This window comes from Nannospalax galili, unplaced genomic scaffold (genome assembly GCF_000622305.1).
Source record: "Nannospalax galili isolate Female #2095 unplaced genomic scaffold, S.galili_v1.0 scaffold634, whole genome shotgun sequence".
Lineage (NCBI taxonomy): Eukaryota > Metazoa > Chordata > Mammalia > Rodentia > Spalacidae > Nannospalax > Nannospalax galili.
In genome coordinates, this window is record NW_008336853.1 from 2,175,275 (window position 1) to 2,194,329 (window position 19,055).

At 50.6% G+C, this 19,055-nt stretch overlaps 1 protein-coding gene across 5 annotated transcripts in view; it reads right to left on the minus strand.

The window, feature by feature from the left end:
• Positions 1-15,871: 15,871 nt before the first annotated feature.
• The window catches only part of Gprc5c (G protein-coupled receptor class C group 5 member C), an 18,453-nt gene continuing 15,269 nt past the window's right edge, over positions 15,872-19,055 (minus strand). For 4 of the 5 annotated variants that reach the window (XM_017797723.2, XM_008831472.3, XM_029562717.1 and 1 more), the window contains exon 5: positions 15,872-17,488. In XM_017797723.2, coding sequence (XP_017653212.2) covers positions 17,342-17,488 — 147 coding nt within the window. In that variant the 3' untranslated portion in view covers positions 15,872-17,341. The other variant, XM_029562718.1, reaches the window with a different exon arrangement.

Genomic DNA, 19,055 nt, shown 5'->3' on the forward strand with positions numbered 1-19,055 from the left:
GGCTTGTAAACTGGATGTGATGGGACATACCTGTTTTCTAGCATTTGGGAGGCAGAGACAGGAGGATCAGGAGTTCAAGGTCATCCTTGGCTACATAGAGAGTCTGAGACCAGCCTGAGATACATGAGATCATGGCTGTATAAAACAAAATTGTGGTTTGTGTAAAAGATCAGCAACAACAGTTCATCTGAAGGAACGAGTTGTGCAGTGGTTGAATATGAATGTTCTGTAAGAATTTTCTCCCTGGGGGGTGGGGTCTAAGCCATATCTAACCACTCCTACCTCCACTTAAAGTCCCAATGACAAACAAAAGTTGGATTCCACCAAAAACTTACCCTGGGGAACCAGCGAGTGTTTTGGGCTTACTTACAGAGAGCATGGGTGAGGGGCTATGGGCAGGGGTGTGGGTTGCTCTAAAGCAGTCGTGCTGCAAGTTCTAGTCACAGCATGGCTGATGGATGGCTTTCCTGAGATTTGCAGGTAGAGCCTCCTTCCCCTAGTCTTCCCCCAGCTAATATACTCTAGCCCTTCCCTGAGACCCCATGCCATGTGCAGTTAGGGCAGAATTGCATACAGCTGGCTGGGAGGAGTGGGCAGATGCTCAAGTGAGAGTCCATTGCCCCCTCCTTCTGAGGGACAGTCAACAGTTAACAAACTGACCTGTGATAATCTTTTGCAAGCAAGCACAGCTGAACCCAGAAAGAGGGTGGTTGTATCGCTCGGAGGAGAGTGCCTTACAACAGTGTCACTAAACATCTTAGCCTGGTCTCTTCCGTGGGGAAATGTCTCTCCTTTTAGTGAAAGGCAATAGGAAAATTAGATCCAATAAGGAAGAGGATGCTTTACAAATCATCTCCATGGAACACAGGGAAGCATTGAGTGACTGCAAAGAGAAACCAGCCCCAGTCCATGCCTGCTCCACCCATCAGGCCCAACCAGCCCAGACCCAAAGGAAGACACAAACCGATGCGAAATCATCACAGGACATTGGGGTATTGAGGATGCAGCACTGCCTCACCACTCTCTCTCATCAACAAATCAGATGCGGAAGGTGGACACAAAGACCACAAGGCAGAGCCCGTTCTCAAAGGTCCTCTCACCCAGCTTGGAGCCTCGTCCCAGGATGAACGCAAGGTGGAGGCCTGCGAGGAGGGGGTTCTGGGGGTGATAGGTGGGGACCATTGGCTCCTGCACACTGGAGGGCCCCCAAGAAAGATGGGGACATTGCTGTGTCTCTGTTTCTTTAAGGTTGGACCTGCACAAGATCAGGTCTAGTAACATTCCTTTATGGAACCTTTGGGAGAGACTCCCCTGACAGGATGCTCCGGCTGCCTCTTGAGACTGCTGTTGGCCTTGTTGGTCAGTACACCCGGAACTCAGGGAGTACTGTTTAAGACAGCCTGTTTCCCAACAGGCATGGTGGCACACGCCTTTAATCCCAGCACTCAGGAGGCAGAGGCTGGCGGATCTCTGTGAGTTCAAGGCCAGCCTGGTCTATGTAGCAAGCTCCAGGCCAGCTGGGGCTACAGGAGACCCTGTCTCAAAAAGATCCCATATATATTTATATTTATATGTCCTGCTTCCAAAGACAGCCTGTCTCACTTGTGTAAAACAGGTCCAGGAAAGAGGGGACCATAAATTTCTCAAGAATGCCTCCAACCACTCCCCTCCTTGCAGTAGTTTCCATCCCTCGGGAAGGCTGTTGCCCCTCAGAGTGCTGAATAAATGCAGTCTTGATATGTTGAAGGTCTGCTGCTGGTTTCTCTCCCGACTCCCCTATCCCACTCTTTCCTGCTCCCTGGACCCTAACGTCTCCTCCCTGGGGTCATGTAAGTGGCCCACAATAAAATTGGTTCACCATGTTGCACTTGACAGAATCCTTTGGTTGGTCAGTGATCGCTCTCTATCTGGGGTAAACAGACCTTTCTATGCATTTCTACAGGAAAAGTTCTACCCACAACAGGCCAACAGGCCTGGACAAACCTTGGGGTCCCTCAGTGAAGCTCTGCTTTTCTTTCTTTTTAAGTTTTATTTTTTATGTGTATGAATATATTGCTTGCATGTGTGCATTGCCTCCATGTGTGTAAGTGCACCTGTGTCATGCAATGACCAAGGAATTCAGAAGAGGGCATCAAATTCCCTATACGGTTAGCCATCATGAGCCATCATGTGGGTGCTGGGAACCATACCTGAGTCCTCTGTAAGAGCAGTCAGTACTCTTAACCGCTGAGCCATCTCTCCAGTCCTGCCTTTCAAGTCAATGTAGTCAGAGCCACCTCTTGCCAGAACAACAGGAGAGTCCTCTCTGCCACTTCCTTCCTGTGTGAGGAGGCAGAGGGGATTCCAGGGAGGGCTTTGAGCCTCTGAGTGCAGATCAGAGGCAGGGCCCAGGCAGTCCTTGAACTTGAAATCCATCTGCCTTGGTTTCCTGAGGAGCTGGGATTATAGGCTTTTATTCCCCAGGCCCACCTGTAGCTAATTTTTTTAAAAAATTTATTTTAACACATGGTCTCATGTATCCCAGGCTGGCCTTAAATTCAATTTGTAACCAAAGATGGCCTTGAACGTCTGATCCTCTTGCCTCCACCTAGTGCTAGGACTAGGCATGTGCCACCATGCCCTGTTTTTATGACATAGTGGTGATCAAATCCAGGGCTTTCTGTAGGCAAGGTAAGCACTCTACCAACTGAGTCACATTCCTACCTACAGTTAGTTTTATTTATAAAATATTTTATTTACTATTTTTATTTTATATGTATGAGCTTATTGCCTGCAAGCACATAAGTGTACCCATTTCATGCAATGCCCTCAGAGGTCAGAAGAGGGTGTTGGGTCCCCTGGAACTGGAATTACAGACAGTTGTTAGCCACCATATGGGTGCTAAGATTTGAACTTGGGTCCTCTGTAAAAACAGCCAGTGCTTTTAACTGCTGAGCCATCTCTCCAGCACCTATAACTAAATTTTAAAAAAGCAAATCTGGTCAAGTGTGATGGCACTCATCTTTAATCCCAGCACTCCAGAGACAGAGACAAATAGATCTCCGAGTTCAAGGTCAGCCTGGTCTACATATGGAATTCCAGGTCAGCCAGGGCTACACAGTTAGACCTTATCTCAAAAACAACAAACACTAAAAAAGCAAATCTGGGGTCCCTTGTGAATATGAGGTAAGCAAAAGACTCTCTCCACCCCTCCCCGACCCAGCTGATTCCGTTATTTCTGATGCTGCCCTGTCCTCTTCAAGACCATCTCACACTGACCAGTTGCTCATGTTCCAGACAGCGGGCTCCCTCCTCCTTGCACAATGAGAGGAAGCAGGGAAGACTGGACAAGCCAAGTACCAAGGCCGTTGAAACCTTCCAGGGAGAGAAAGGGGCCCCCTATGCCCCGCAGCAGCACAGTCTGCAAGAAGGGATGGTGGAGCCAACGCAAGTTCTGACCAGTGCTGGTCCGGCTGGACTCCTGTGCAGTCAGATCCTCCAGTTCTGACCCCTGACCGCCCACTTGGCTCCATCTGGCACATCCCTGTGTATCTGCTTGTTGAGGAAACTCTATTCTATTCCATCTATTCCCTCTACTCCATCTATTCCCTCCTGATGGGGCACCAAAGACAAACGAAAATACCACTCCTCTTGGGGAAACAATGAGTTTACAGGGCTTTCTTACAAAGCATGGGTGAGAGTTACTGACAGGAGCATGAGTGACCACAAAGCACCACTGAAAGTCTCAACCCAGGATGGATGATGACTTTCCAAAGCGTCATGCAGTGACACTAAGCCAGATTACTATTGTACCTGAATAAAGAATGTGCTGGATAGCTTTGGTTGTCGACTTGATACACATGGGTAGAGGGAGCCTCAATTGGAGAATTGCCTCCATAGGACTGACCTGCGGCCATGTCTGAGGGGCGTCTTCTTGATAAGTGATGTGGGAGGGCCCAGCCCACTGTGGGTGGTGCCACCCCTGGGCAGGTGGGCCTGTGTGGCATAAGAAAGCAGGCTGAGCAGGGGCCAGGGGAGCAAACCAATAAGCAGAGTTCCTCCATGGCCTGTGCTTCAGCTCCTGCCTCTAGGCTCCTGCCCTGAGTTCCTACCCCTAGGCCTAAAATATCTCATACACACAATGTCAAGCGCACAAATATGAGTACACTGTATTCAGCACTTTGATATGCTAATTCAAGCACACATTCATTTACTACCTTGGGTGGAAGGCAAATTGGAGTCCAGAGAGATCAAGATCAGGTGCCTAGGTCACAAGAGCATAGCTCAGTGACTTTGTTTACATTAAAAACAGTAACTTCTGGTGCATGAGTAAAAGTCATTCCTACCGTTGATTCAGGGTCCCTTCAGTTAACCTTCACTATCTAGCACTTTCTGAGATCTGGAGGCCATGTGCAATTATGGCATAATTACACACAGATGGCCAAGAGGTACAGGAAGGAGCAGTTAGACCCTCCCCAACCCTCCTCCTAGGAGGGAAAAATCAACAGATGATCTTGGGGGGGTCTCTTGCAAGTATCACAGCTGTTCTGATGGAAATGATGGGTGTTATGCTCAGAGGACAGTGCTCTACTACACTGCCCCATTTGGCTGGTCCTAAGGGTCAGGTAAAAGAACTTAAGACTCAGTGGAGCTGGGGAGAATGAGCAGGGACTGGGTCTAGACAGAGTGGAGCTGGGGTGGACCAGGCCAAACATACCCTTGGATCAAGGGCACTACCTAGGGAGGTCTCACTGTTCCTGACTCTAAAGAGAACCAGAGCAAGTGACTAAAATTCAGGCTTTGGCCACCACAAGCAGTCCCTGTCTCCCTCTGCTGGTCACTACTAGAACTGCGGTTACATTGGCAGGTGAAAAGACTTCATAGGCAATCTATCTAAAGGGCGTTGATCCTTCCAGATGCCTACCTCCCTGCCCACCCCCAGCCGACCTCAAACACTGGAAGAGAAACTGAGGCCTCCCAGAGGCAGACTGGCTCCTGTGTTAATGGAGGAGAAGGTGAAAGAGCTTCCAAGGGGGGCTGGAGAGATGGCTCAGCAGTAAGAATATTCTATGCTCCTGCAGAGGACCAGGGTACATGGGGGCTAACAACCATCTGTAACACTAGTTCCAGGGTATCCAACACCGTCTTCTGTCCTCCGTGAGCACTGCACACACAGATGCATTACATTCATGCAGACAAAACACTCATATACATAAAATAAAAATAAAATTTAAAAATATTAAAGAACTTTACAGGCTAGCCAGGAGGGAACTTGGATGCTGGGATTCTGACATTGGGGTATCTCAAGCTCCTAACTCCCAGCCAACAAAACCCTGGGGTGCTCAGATCCTCACCAGGACCAGTATCTTTGAGACCCACCTGGTACTATAGAACTGGCCAGCAGCCCCTAGGGTGAACAAGCTGTTGTATTTCTTGCCTGCTGGACTGTTCCAGAAGAGGGGAGGGGCTGGGCTGCAGGTACGGCCATCAAAGGAGCAACTGCTTGCCTAGCCAGAGAGGGCAAGAGCAGGAAAGTGGGTCCCTTCGCCCTGCCATCCCCTCCCAGTGAGACTTGGTTTCTTGCTGTGAACTGGGTTCTGGGTTTGATGCAAAGGACCCCTAAGGTTCCAGCTTGTGGGCCTGTATCTTGGCTGCAGGATAGGGGATCCAATGGGGTAACTTTAAATGATGCTGAGGTTTCCCACTCTGGGAAATGAGAGGCTCAGCTTTCACCAAGAGCCATCTAGGAGGCCTGAATGTGTGTATGTGGAGTCGGGAGCACAGAATGTAGATGTGACCCAGCTCGACAGGGTTCTGTGGAGTGAAGCAGAACCCCACTTCCCTTCCCAGTCCTGCTGACCACATATGTTTACCCAGGCATTGGCAGGGGGCCCAAACCCAAGTACACATTAGAATTCTTTGGGGAGCTTAAAAAATCATCTCTGCCCATCCAGGCATGGAGGTGCATGTCTGTAATTCCAGCACTCAGGAAGCTGAAGCAGGAGAACCATGAGTACAAGACAGCCTGGGCTACACAGCAAGTTCCAGACCAGCCTGAGCTACATAGCAAGACCTTGCCTCAAAACAAACAAATCCCAGTAACAAAAAATTATAAGCATCTAACATTTTTCCAAGCACAGTAGTACACATCTAGAATCCTGGCATTTGGGAGGTGGAGACAGGACGATCAGGAGTTAAAGACCATCCTCTGTTACATAGCAAGTTTGAGGCCAGCCTGGGCTACATGAGACCCTATCTCCAAAAAAACAGAATTGAAGACAAGGGTATTTCTCCCCTGAAGATCCTGCCTCTCTACAGAGTTCTTTTCTTACTTTTCCCTAATAAATCTATGATTGTCCTAAGTCAGGCATGGTGGCACGTGCTTTTAATCCCAGCACTCAGGAAGCAGAGGCAGGTGGATCTCTGTGAGTTCAAGGCCAGCCCGGTCTACCTAGCGAGTTCCAGGCCAATTGGGGCTTCAGGGAGACCTTGTCTAAAAAAGACCAAAAAAAAAAAACAAAAACAAAAACAAAAAAAGTCTATGATTGTTCTGTTTAACACAAAACAAAAACAAAAAACTGTGTCTGAGCCAGACACTTCTGTCCCCTCCAATTTCCCTAACTACTACACCCAGAATCTGACTTAGTGGATGTACAGAGCTCTGTAGAGCGGGAAGGTAAGAGGAGACCACAAAGGATTCAGGTAGGAGACAATACTTAGAAGGGGTGGGGACACGTGGAAATAGCTGGCAATTCTTTTTTAATTTTAAAATGTTTTATTTATTACTTTTATTTTATGTGTATGAGTTTGTTACTTGCACATACATAGGTGCACCCATGTCATGCAGTGCCTGTGGAGGTCAGAAGAGGGTGTCAGATACCCTGGAAATGGAGTTACAGATGGTTGTTAGTGGCTATGTGGGTGCTGGCAATCGAACCTGGGTCCTCTGCAAGAGCAGTCAGTGCTCTTAACCTCTGATCCATCTCTCTAGCTCCAATAGCTGGCAGTTTTAATGCAGGGATCCCTCTCACCCTTGGATCACCAAAACTCTCTCCAGGGAAGGAGGAGGGTCCCTTCAGGGAGGACTCAACATGATTGAAAAAAAGAGGCTGGATTAGGGACCATCTGGACCAGGGCAACAGGGCAATTGTGAAAATGCATGAATGAACAAAAGAATGAGTGCCTGCTCCCAGTGAGGGAGGCGAAGTCAAGGTCTCACTTCCTGACTTCGAATCCCACCCCTGCCTCAGACAAGCCGGATGACCTTCGCTGAATCTCTAACTTCTCTGAGCCTCCGCTTTTCCTCCTGAAAAATGGAATAAATAAATCAGTTCATAGTACCATAGTCCGAGGGTTTGTTTTTATTTTATTTTTATTTTGTGTATGTGGTATGTGCAGGAGTGTGGGTATACATGTGTGTGTGGGTTCATGTGCACATGTGTGCGAGTCTATGAGAAGGCCAGAGGTCAACCTTGAGTGTGGTTACTCTGGTGTTGTCTGCCTTGATTTTTGAGGCAGGGTCTCTCTGGAAACTGGCTCCCTGATTAGGCAAGGCTGGCTGGCCAGGGATCTGCCTGTCTCTGCCTCCCCAGAACTGTGATTACAGGCACACCCGCCACTACCAGCTTCTTATGAGGGTTCTGGGGATGGAACTCAGGTCCTTACACATGTACCATGAGCACTTTATCAACTGAGCTATCTCTATAACCCGCTCCATGACCTTTAATACATAACCACCCACCATGTGTACAGAGGTATGTACAGTAGGCTACAACACGTGCCTCATTGTACACGTCCAAAGCAGGTGGAGCCTCCTCCTTGCCTCCTTGCCCTCACTCTATCTCCCGCGCCGACCTCACACTTGGAAGCTAGACCAAACAGGAGGGCCAGTCGGCACCCTCCCAGGCCCACTGGTCCAGGGTAAATCAGAGACGTTGCCATACTTGTTGTCTCCGCCAGGTGGCGCGTGATGCTCAGGCCTCGTTTATTTGTTTAACAACAATTTTTTGACTGCCTTTGTTATACTAGGCACTGGGCCCGAAGATGGGGTCATGGAGATAAAAATGCAACAATTTCTCCTTTCCAGGAGGTCATGGTTTACTGGGAAACATGTCAATAAAGACAGGAAAACAAAGATTCCCTTAAAAGGTGAAAATTGCTGCTAAAATCAAAGCCAAAATCCCATGGCTTAGTGAGACAGGGACTAGACTTTCTATCAAACACAGAAAACAGGCAGAGGAGTGACCCAGGGGCGTTAGACCCCAGCCCTGTACCATTCTGCTGGAGCTCTGTCCCCTTGAGGGAGTCCGAGAGGACAATGAATAGAGCCCTGAAAATTCCAGAAGGGGGCTGGGAATGTAGCTCGGATGGTGGAATGCTTGCCCAGCATCCACGGAGCCTTGGTTTCTACGCCCAACACTGCATAGACCCGATGTGGTGATGCACGCCTGTGATCCCAGCACTCAGGAGGCAAACGGATCAGATCGGCAGTTCAAAGTCATCTCTCCATCTTTTGTGGCTTTTTCAGGAGTGGCACTGAGCCCACTGTGACTTCCAGTCCTGACCTCTCACCTCATTTGGGACTCTGAGGGGCAGTGTCTAGATCATGTCTCCACACAAGACACCTGCTGTTTGCGCACCACCTGCGCCATCCTATCCCTAACTCAGACCTGTAGCCTGCATCTGGGAAAGGGCACACAGAGCTCAGTGTGACAGGCACAGGATCATTGTTTCCATCCATTAATCCCAACTGCTTGCCAGGAGGAGGAAAAACTTGAGGCCCAAGGAGGGTGTCCCCATCCCAGTGAGGACCAGGTACACAGTAGATTCTTGAACCTCAGTCCCCAGTGCATCTGTAGAATCTACATCTGGAAGCTACACGGAATGGCCTCTTTCTGGACTTTGCCTAGTCTTCAAGCCACCTCCATAGGCCCACCCCCTTTCAACCTCATCCAAAGGTACATTCAGCACAGGTGTTAGGGGTTGAATCATGTTTCCCCCGCCAGGGATTCGAACCAGCGACCCCCGGGGAGGTGATGATTAGGGATGAGTAAGCACACTGTTCGCCAGGCCGCGCTGCCCCCATTACTTGGGGACACTCAGACGCAACGGGGAGTCTAGTCAAGCAGGGACTCATTTATTGCAGGTGTTACAAAGCTTATAAAGGCACCTGGAACTCCCCCACTCCCAGGGTGTATCTTAAGGATGGTCACACACTGATCATGCACTCCTCAGCAGTGCGGAAGTATTCTTCAGACTTTCAAAGCAAGCCAGGCCGCCCCCAGTAACTTCCTTTCAGACCTATGTAAGGTGGGGCCTTTAGGTCCCCACATTTCCCCAAATTCACATGTTGGAGTCCTAACCCCTATAACCTCAGAATGTAACTTTATTTGGAAACAGGCTCTTTGTTTGTTTTGAGACAAGAGCTCATGTAGCCCAGGCTGGCCTCAAATCGTCTATGTAGCCAAGGCTGGCTTTGAACTCCTGATACTTCTGCCTCTGCTTGCCAAGTGCTAAGATTACAGTCATGTACCACCATGCCTGATGAGAAACAGGGTCTTTACAGGGGTAATTGAGTTAAAATGGGGTCATTAGGTTGGAATCCTAATCCAATGTGATTATGTCTTTAGGAAAAAAGAGAAATTTGAATCCAGAAACACTCAGAGAAGGAAGAAGGTGGTGAAGAGACAGAGAGAAAATGTCTCCTGCAAATTGAGAAGCAGAGCAGACCCTGCCTTCCAGTCCTTAGAAGGAATAGCCAGAGCACACCTACATTTAGACTTCAGCCTCCAGAATTAGGGTGTTGAATTTGTGCTGCTTAAGCCCCCCAGTCTGGGTACCCTGTCAGGCAGTGCTAGCAAAAAAACATACCAGGTCTTTTCTTGAAAAGTCTTTAGGGTGTACCATCTAGTGACCCAGAAACACTTCCTGACCTTCCTGCTTAGGACCAAAGGAGGGTCTCCCGCCCCCCATTCAAGCCAGGTCCCCTTACCTCTTTTCCAGTCTAAAACAGCCCCTCCTAAGAAGCAAGCCCTTGTTCCCAATACAGGTACACTGATCCATATGCAAATGCGATGTTGTCTTTGCCCTTCGAGACCTGAGAGTTTGCCATCAGTTTTTGTTTGTTTGTTTTACCTTTTTTGGTTTTTTTTTTTTTTGGAGACAGGGTCTCACTGTGTTGCCCTGACTAGTCTGGAACTCACTAAATAGACCAGGCTTGCCTCAAACTCATAGAGATCTTCCTGCCTCTGCCTCCTGAGTGTTGGGAATAAAGATGTGCACCACCATACTCAGCTCACCACCCCCCACCACCCCTGCCTCCCCATACTTGGAATGGAACCCAAAGCCTCATGCACACTAGGCAGTTGCTCTACCACCGAGCAGCATCTCAGGCATTTCTGTTTACTCTTAAAAAATTATTTTTTATGTGTATGAGTATATTACCTGCATGCATGTAAGTGCACCCATGTCATGCAATGCCTGTGGAGGTCAGAAGAGGGCATCTGATGCCCTGGAACTGGAGCTACAGGTAGTTGTTAGCCACCACGTGGGTGCTGGAAACTGAACCTAGGTCCTCTGCAAGAACAGCCAGTGCTCTTAACTGCTGAGCTATCTCTCCAACCCTCTGTTTACTTTTTAGTTTGAGACAAGATCTTGCCAAGTTGCGCAGACTGATCTTGAACTCTGTAGACCAGGCAGGGCTTAACATCTAGAGCCTCCTGCCTCAGCCTTCCAAGTAGCTGAGATTACACATCTGCACCCCTAAGCCTAGCTTGTCACCATCTTACTGATGAGAGAAAGGAACTGTAAATGCATAGGTCACACAAAGGACCTCCCAAAGAACCTGGCTGATATGACTTGGGGACAAGGAATTACCAGATTTAAGGATGAGAAAGTACTGGGAGCCAGATGGGCCGGGGTACTGAGAGGTCAGTGTGAGGACGGATGTCAATTAGAATGATGGCCAGGGGCAGCCGTCTCTAAATATTGGTGAAGGACTGAAAAACGAACCCATGGCACCAGGTCTGCTATTGTCTGGCCCCTCCAGACAGATGCAGCTTGTTTGATAACAGCAAATGGTGACAAAGAGCCAGTCTGTCCTGTGACCATAAGCAGAATTCAGTCTTCTCAAACCTCAATTTAGCAAGGCTGAGATTAGGGACGGGACAGGGGTTCTCCATATGCATACCATGCATATGTATATGCACCCTCTTCCTCAGCCCCCAGTTCTCAGCCTCCTCAGAAATCCTCCCCATGGGGCTGGGGGTGTGGCTCAGTTGATGGAATGCTTGCCTAGCATGCACAAAACCCTATGTTCAATCCACCAGCATGGTGGTGCACCACTGTAGTCCCAGCATTCAGGAGGTGAAGGCAGCAGGATCAGAAGTTCAAAGTCATCTTCAGCTACATAGCTAGTTCAAGGCCAGCCTGGGTAACATGAGACTCCATTTCAAAGACAAGAAAAGAAGACTGGGCTGGAGAGGGGGCTCAGTGGTTAAGAACACTTGCTGTTCTTGCAGTGGACCCAAGTTCAGTTCCCAGCATCCACATCAGACAGTTCACAGCCACCTGTAACTCCAGCTCCAGGGGATCCAATGCCTCTGGTCTCTGCAGACACCAGCACCCATGAGCACATACCCCCCCACACACATACACATAATTAAAAATAATTTTAAAACCTTTAAAAAATACATGACTGTGCTGGAGAGCTTTAGTGCCAACTTGACTCACCTGCGTTGAGGGAGCCTCAACTGGGGAATTGCCTCCATTGGACTGGCCTGTGGCCATATCCATGGGGCATCTTCTTGATTGTTGAGTGATGTGGGTGGTGCCACCCCTGGGCAGGTGGGCCTGTGTTGCATAAGAAAGCAGGCTGAGCAGGGGCCAGGAAAGCAAGTCAGTAAGCAGCATCCCTCCATGGCCTGTGCTCCAGCTCCTGCCTCCAGGCTCCTGTCCTGCGTTCCTACCTTAGGCTCCCTGGTGAACTGTAACCCAGGAGAGATAAGCTGAATAAACCCTTCCCTCCCCAAGTTGGTAGTGGTCAGAGTGTTTTGTCACAGCAATGGAGAAACAAACTAGGACAATGACTTAGAGCTGGGGGCCGTCCTGGCCTGGCATGCACAAGGCCCTAGGCTCCACCTCTAGCACTACGGTAAATTAAAATTAAACATATAGTTTATTTTCATGGTAAAGAAAAAAAGGAAGGAAGAGCAAGATATTAAGAGAGTAAAAGTCTTTTCCCTCTTCTCTGCCGCCCCACCCCCACCCATGTGAACTTGAATCTCTTTCACCCACCTTCTCTTTACGCAAATGTGGGCATCTGAATACACGAGGGGAGGGAGAGCTACTAAAACCACCTGCCTTGTGCCTGGGATTGGGTTCTCCTCAAAGTTTTTTGCATATGGGATGGGGGATTAGTGCTGCTAGCATCCTGATCCACCTTTGCTCTGCTCTCCTCTCCTACAGGGACCTGCAGGGGATCTGCCTGGGCTATAAACCTAAACACTGCATGTGTGTGTGTTGGGGGGGGGGGTGTCCGTATTTACTTTCCTTAGGGACATAGGACAGAGGCCATGCCCTGTTAACTATGACCTGCTCCCAGGTATGACCTGCAGTTGGGCACCTCAGGGGCCGGGCGGGGGTTGTGCTGGGGCAATAAACCTAACCCTTGCTTTTGGTGGGGTTGGGGGGGGGGTGTCCGTATTTACTTTCCTTAGGGACATAGGACAGAGGCCATGCCCTGTTAACTATGACCTGCTCCCAGGTATGACCTGCAGTTGGGCACCTGCTTCCCAGACCCTCCCTGTCCTTCAGCACTAACTGTGGGTAAGTCTGGTGGCCCAGCTGGTCTGATACAGTGACAGGAAACAGATCAGTGTGGCCGCATCCCTTGTCCTGAGATGTGGTTCGGCATGAACACTAGATATGGGAGCAGGGAACTGAGAGTCACATGTTGCCTGTGTTGTGGACAAGGGTCACAACCCCCTGACTGCCCTGAGGTGACTGGCCATCAGCAGAAAGGAAGGGAAGGCCCAGCAATACTAAAGTAGAATCCTAGGCTGCAGGGACTCCCAGAGCCATGAGTGGCTGACTCAGGGGCCTACTGTAATGCCCTAGAGGATCAGACCTCAGTCCTGGGATCGGACAACCCTCCCCAGCATTTATCACATCTCCAGACATTCTGGACTGTCATAACCTGGTGGTGGTCCCGGCATCTAGTGGGTGGAGGGTGCTGGCTCAGAATCCTACCATGCACAGCCCCGGACACAAAGAGTGGTCCTCCAGCCCAAATGTCAGTAGTACCAAGCTAAAGAGTCTATCCATCAAGCCCAACTAAAGCAGTGAAGGGGCACCCTGTCCAGCTTGGCCGTTAGGCTACCTAGACTTTGATCTTCTTTCTAACGTGGACTTGCCTGTCTCCACTTTATGCTAAGCTGTGAGATACAGGGATGAATACAGTAGGTACAGGGTCTGGGTCTGACGGCGAGGGATGGGGCAGGTAGACCTCTGGACAATCCTGCAACCCCCGGTTCTGAGGATGGAGGAATGTGGGTTACCTAAGCCTCCTATTCCCACCCCCACCGTCAGTCCCATCCCCACCCAGGGTGGGGCAGGGCCGGGGACTGCTGGCGCCAGCTGGCTCTCGGGACCAATTGCAGGGCATCGGGGTGGGGCTTAGGTGGGCGCAGGAGGAGGCCTCGGGTTGGCTGGGGAATGAGGGGCGGATCCTAGATGGAGCGATCCGGCCAGGCGCCAGATATACAGGCCCACCTCCCCTCCCCAGACCAGCAGCGTAAGAGTGAGCGGGGTGTTTGTAGTGGGGGACAGAGGAGGCGGAGGGGCTCCCAGCCCTCTGTTTTCTGTCCCTGCGACCAGAGATGCGGTAGGGTCCTGACTGAATTTCTCTGTTGGGACGCAGCATAAAACCCCCAGGCCTGGACGGGTGCACCCTCCAGTGGTGTTGGAGGGCGAAGCGAGCTGCTGCCTCCGGGAGGACTCACCAGGGAGAGCCTCCTCTTTGCTCTGGTTTGGGGGAGCCTGCAGGTGGACAACTAGAGAAGTGCTGCCCCTGTCATCCTCAGAGCCTCTATGGAAGGCAGAGCCCAGTGGTGACCCTTCATCTGCCTGGATCTGCTGCAAACTTTAATATATCTGTTATTTTTATTTTATGTTTATGAATGTCTTGCTTGGACATATGTAAGGGCACCATGTGTATGCAGAGCCCACAGAGGGCAGAAGAGGGTGTCCAATATCCTGGAACTGGAGTTGCAGATAGTTGTTAGCGGGCATGTGGGTGCTGGGAATCAAACCTGGGTCCTGTGGAAGAACAGCAAGCGTTCTTAACTGCTGAGCCATCTCTCCAGCCCCTCTGCTGTGAACTTGAGTGGAGGTTACTGTGCCTCACTTGAGGCTCCTGGGCATAGGTAGAGCAAGATGGAGCCAGGCCCTGGCATGAGGATGCCCTGGGGACCAGAAAGTAGCTGCCACTCAGGAATTGGAACCACCAAGACAGCTTGGGTCTGACCTGACAAAGGAGGAGAGGGACCATCGCTGCTCCTCTCCACGCCTCTGTAGGTACTCAGGGGACAGGTGTCCCATTCCAGCTCCCCAGCCTGGCGTCTTGGACCTCCTGTGCACCCAGGCCACCCACCAATGCTTTTAGTGTTAGCCTTTTCCCGTTATGGAATCAGGGCACTGCCAGGATATACCAATACCCCTCCCAAACCCCTAAAACTGCCATTGCACCCATCCTGAGGACCCAGGGTCTGAGGAGAGCAGAAAGAAAAAAAATGTGCTAGCTTCCAATCACAGCAAGTGAGAATCCGGTAAGAGGTTTACTGGATTGGGGAGGGCACACTGGGGAGCTCTGCCTTGGGAACCATGATTTTCATGGAACCTAGGAGGCTGGCACTCCTGTTTTACAGATGAGAGTGACGAGAGGTCCTAGGAACTGCTCAAGGTCGCAGAGCTGGTAAGAAACCTAATACATCATGTTCCCCACATTCCTCAGTGTTGCTTCCTGCTAAAAGGAAGTTCTGTTGCTTGTCTCACTTCCTTCTCTGAGAGTGCTGATGTTCCCCCGTCAATTACTGATGCGCCAATGGGACCCACCACCCTCTGCTTCTGCCCATTAGCCGCTAGGGATAGCTACCTTTCCTCAAGGAGGATGAGGTCAGAGCCGCACAGGGCCCAAAGAGGATGAGGTCAGAGCATTCCGGGCTGGTGCAGACACTAAATAATTCATGCTGCTACTGTAAGCGGGGGCTGCAGCTTCCTGGAGGGCCCAGCTTTGGAGACACCAGACAGGAAACAAAGTCTGGTTGCCAGCCCCTGTGTACAACCTTGATGTGTCCTCTGGGGGCAAGAGAAAGTGCTAATCTTGGTGAGGATGTGTTGGTGTGGTGAGCCCCCCAGTTGTATCACCATGGGCAAGTCACCTAACCTGGCCATTTCTGGCTCTTGTCTGAGCTCTGAAGGGTTGGTGAGCAAGTACAGACTCACGTGAACTGAGTGTGGCCCTGGGCAGGGAAGCTATGATTCCCACACGGCCTAGGGAAGCTATGATTATTCCTCACCCAGTGTGCCTTTCACCCAGCGGGCTGCTCCTCTGCTTTCTAGTCAGGCAGAGCAGTGTGGAGGGGGGAATGCTAGTGTCCCCTGACCTACCCCATCCTTTCTAAATCTTGTGTGGGAGCCACTTGTCTCTGAGCTTAGCTGGGTGAGAATTCAGTGTCTTTTGGAGGCCTGGTTTTCTCCCTCAATGTCTCCAGCCAGAAGCTGGACTCAAACAGCCTTTGCTGGTATAGAAGGAATCTGGAGGAAAGATGGACAAACAGGGAGGTATACTGGGGGGCAAAGAGACATCCCAGAATTCCTCATGAACACTCAGGAATACAGAGGCAGTAAGCCCTCACCAAGTGAGGGAGGTCATTTTAATTCTGAACAGTTATAAAGTCAAAACTCTGTTTACTTCCACCTGTAGGATTTACCAGTGTCGGTTTGACATCTACCAAGGAACTGGCCTGAGGATGATGACCTTGTACCAGGCTCTGCCTACTTATTTTCTCCTATTCAAGGCTTGTGTGTGATAGAGCTCTGTTAACTAGGAACCACCACCACCACCCTAACAATGTATGATCTTTTCCACTGGACCTCAACTGGAAACTGCAGGATGATCCTGAGTATTCCTGCATCCCAGAAGGCCTGCATCTTCCAGGAGCTCATCACTTCTCAGCGTCACCTATACGGACATGTCTACCAAAGGTTGCATACCCAGCCACCTGGTGTGGCTCCCAACGGCTCCTGAGAGACTGTCACCTAGGACAGGAAGCTCACTTGTAAGGGATCTTGGGGCTTCTGCTATCCTAGATAAGGAGCAGTGTGAAGTACATGGAGCCCCCCCCCCCAACTTCCCTGGGGGAAATATTACCTGACTCATGGACTAAAACAACCTCATTTAATGGAGAGGTCACAGGAAAGGTCACATTTGGAGATGAATCCTACTCTGTGGATTTTTCACCCAGTGACAAAAGGCACAGGCTCCTGGGAACAGCACTGAGAGCTACAGGCTAACCATAGGGTGCCTTCCTGGAAAGGCATTCATCCTTACCCTCCACCTTGGCTCCCAGTGCTACTGGTGGAAGGCTGGCCCCCAGGGTAACCTTGGGGTGGGCTCTTGGCAGAACCAGCTGTGTCTGGTACCCAATGACAGGACAAAGGCCCTCAGAGCTATGAGTCTGGCGCTATGTTCATCTCAGTCTCTGGTACCAATGGCACACAGGCCCAAGTTCTTCCCTGGGTGGTCATCAGGTCCCTCGGGTGCATGTCCTTAAAGCATAGCATGTCCAGGGGTCCCAAGGACGTCTGTTGCTGAAGCTGAGGTAGAGACTTAAGTGACATTCGCCCATCAGCATAATCTTCAATCCTGGACCCCACTCACCTAAGGGGTCCCCACATCCCACCAGTCTGACACAGGAGAGGCTCAACTTACCTGGTTCCCTGAGAACAGAACCCTGACTACCCCTGTCTCCTAAGGGTGCTCCCAGACCCTAACCATGTATGTCCAGGTAACCCCAGCAGGGCCCCTGCACCACTAGAGCCTGTGAGATTTGGGTAATTCAGGGACATCTACATCTGCACCTGTCCTAGGAGCCATCATGGGAACTGGTACAGAAACCAAAAGCAAAGAGGGGAATAGAGGCCAGGGGGTTACCTGAGGTACATAAAAGGTACAAAGGCCCAAATACCACTGTGGCCTACCGACTCAACTCCTCTGTGGGGTTCTCCGTGTGGCAGTGCTGGATGATGGTTTCCCCAGTTGAGACTAGTGTTTCAGTTCCCATCCCTGATGGTGAGACACAGTTCACTGAGGGTGGGAAAGGCTCAGTCCAGGACACCACACAAAGGGGCTGAGACGTGGGACCCTCAGACCATGAAGGGAAACAGCCTGTCCAGGCTGAGCTCTGTCCGTAGCCGTGTCCTTCCGCAGTCCAGAAGGTGGCAGAATGCCCTGGGGAAAAGGGTAAGGGAGAAACTCCTGCATGGCTCGCATCCAGAGACTCATGGAGGATATTCACCTAAGTGCACTGTGGGAAAAGTCGATGGGACACCAACATGGTCAGGAAGGTCCGGTGTCAAGGCAGTGTCACAGGCCTGATGTACAGAGCAGAACAATGGAGAACCACATGGGGAAACATGGGCAGTGACTTGGGGGAGGTGTCAAGGCAAGAGATGAGAGTCTATAGTCAGCTCCCTGTATCCACAGTCACTTGGGGACCAGGCTGGGTGTGAGGGTGGATGGCCCTGGGAGTCCCAGTTACATGTTTCAAGCCTATCCCAAGGTTCCTACTCAGTCCACTGCTTCACACTGGTGGCCTCCAGTCCCTCCCAGCTCCAAGGACAAAGGTAGGAAAGGTCCTGGGCCCTGCTCAGCTGGGTGCAGAGCAATGAGGGTATCCGGATGAGGTGAGGTCCGGGGAAGAGGGCGTCTACCATCTTGTTTTATTTTGCGGGGACTGAGCCTAAAGTAACCAGAAAGAACGAGTCAAAAGGGGGAAATCCTAGTGCTCAGGACCCAAGTACTGGATTTCGCTAAAAAAATAAAAAAAGTTTCAGTCCCCAAGGAGTGGTACAATCTAAACATAGAAGATGTTTGGGAGAAGGTTTTAGCTTTCTTCCAACGACTTTTCTATTTTTTCCCTACAACTGGTGTTGAAAAACAGCTTCTAGCTAGTTGGGGACAAACATTCCAAAGCCTGGGATGGACAGGCTCCCAAGCCGCCTTGAAGAGCCTGGATCCAGCATCCAAGGGTCAGAACACAGCTGTCCCGTCCACAGGGCACAGAAGCAGCTCACAGCCTAGGACCACAGGGCTGGCTTGTCCCAGGAAGACCAAAGACAAAGGCCGGAGGTATGTAACTCAAGAAAGCCTAGCCAGTCTTGGTTAAGACACATAGTGACCCTGTGTCCTTCCAAGTGACTTCGTTTACCCATGGGGGGGGGGGCAGGACAACTCCTCCTAAGGCCCCATATAACCCTACATTGACAGCATTCTGGAAATGGAGAAATGATTGGTCCTGTCCCCTACAACACCCCTCCCTCTCCCACAAGCTACAGGGATGAACTTGGGTTACTGGGGAAAGGCTTTTTCTGACTGCCAAATTTGACCACATGGTTACCATAATTCCTGAACCAACCAGGACCTAGCCTGGCCCTTCCATCTTTGTGAACCCACATTGTAAACAGCTCCAGCCCACCCAGTCATTCCACTCACGCTGCCCAGGGTGATCTTTGACCGTGGAGCAGAATGGTTGTTCACCTTGTTCCCTAAAGGCTGGGAACTTTCCTGTAGGAGAGGCTAAGATGAGCTGACCCCCTCTGCAATCCTAGAACTGCCTGCTGGTGGGTTTGTCTCCCCTGTTCAGCCTGTCCTTGAAAACATCCAGTGGAAGGGGAGACATATAGGACAGTTGCTGGGACTGTGGATAGACGTACAAAATCCAGATGTTCACTCTGATGACATCCAAACATAGTAGATACACCAGAAAGCCCTTCCCCTGGGGGGGGGGGGGCATCCC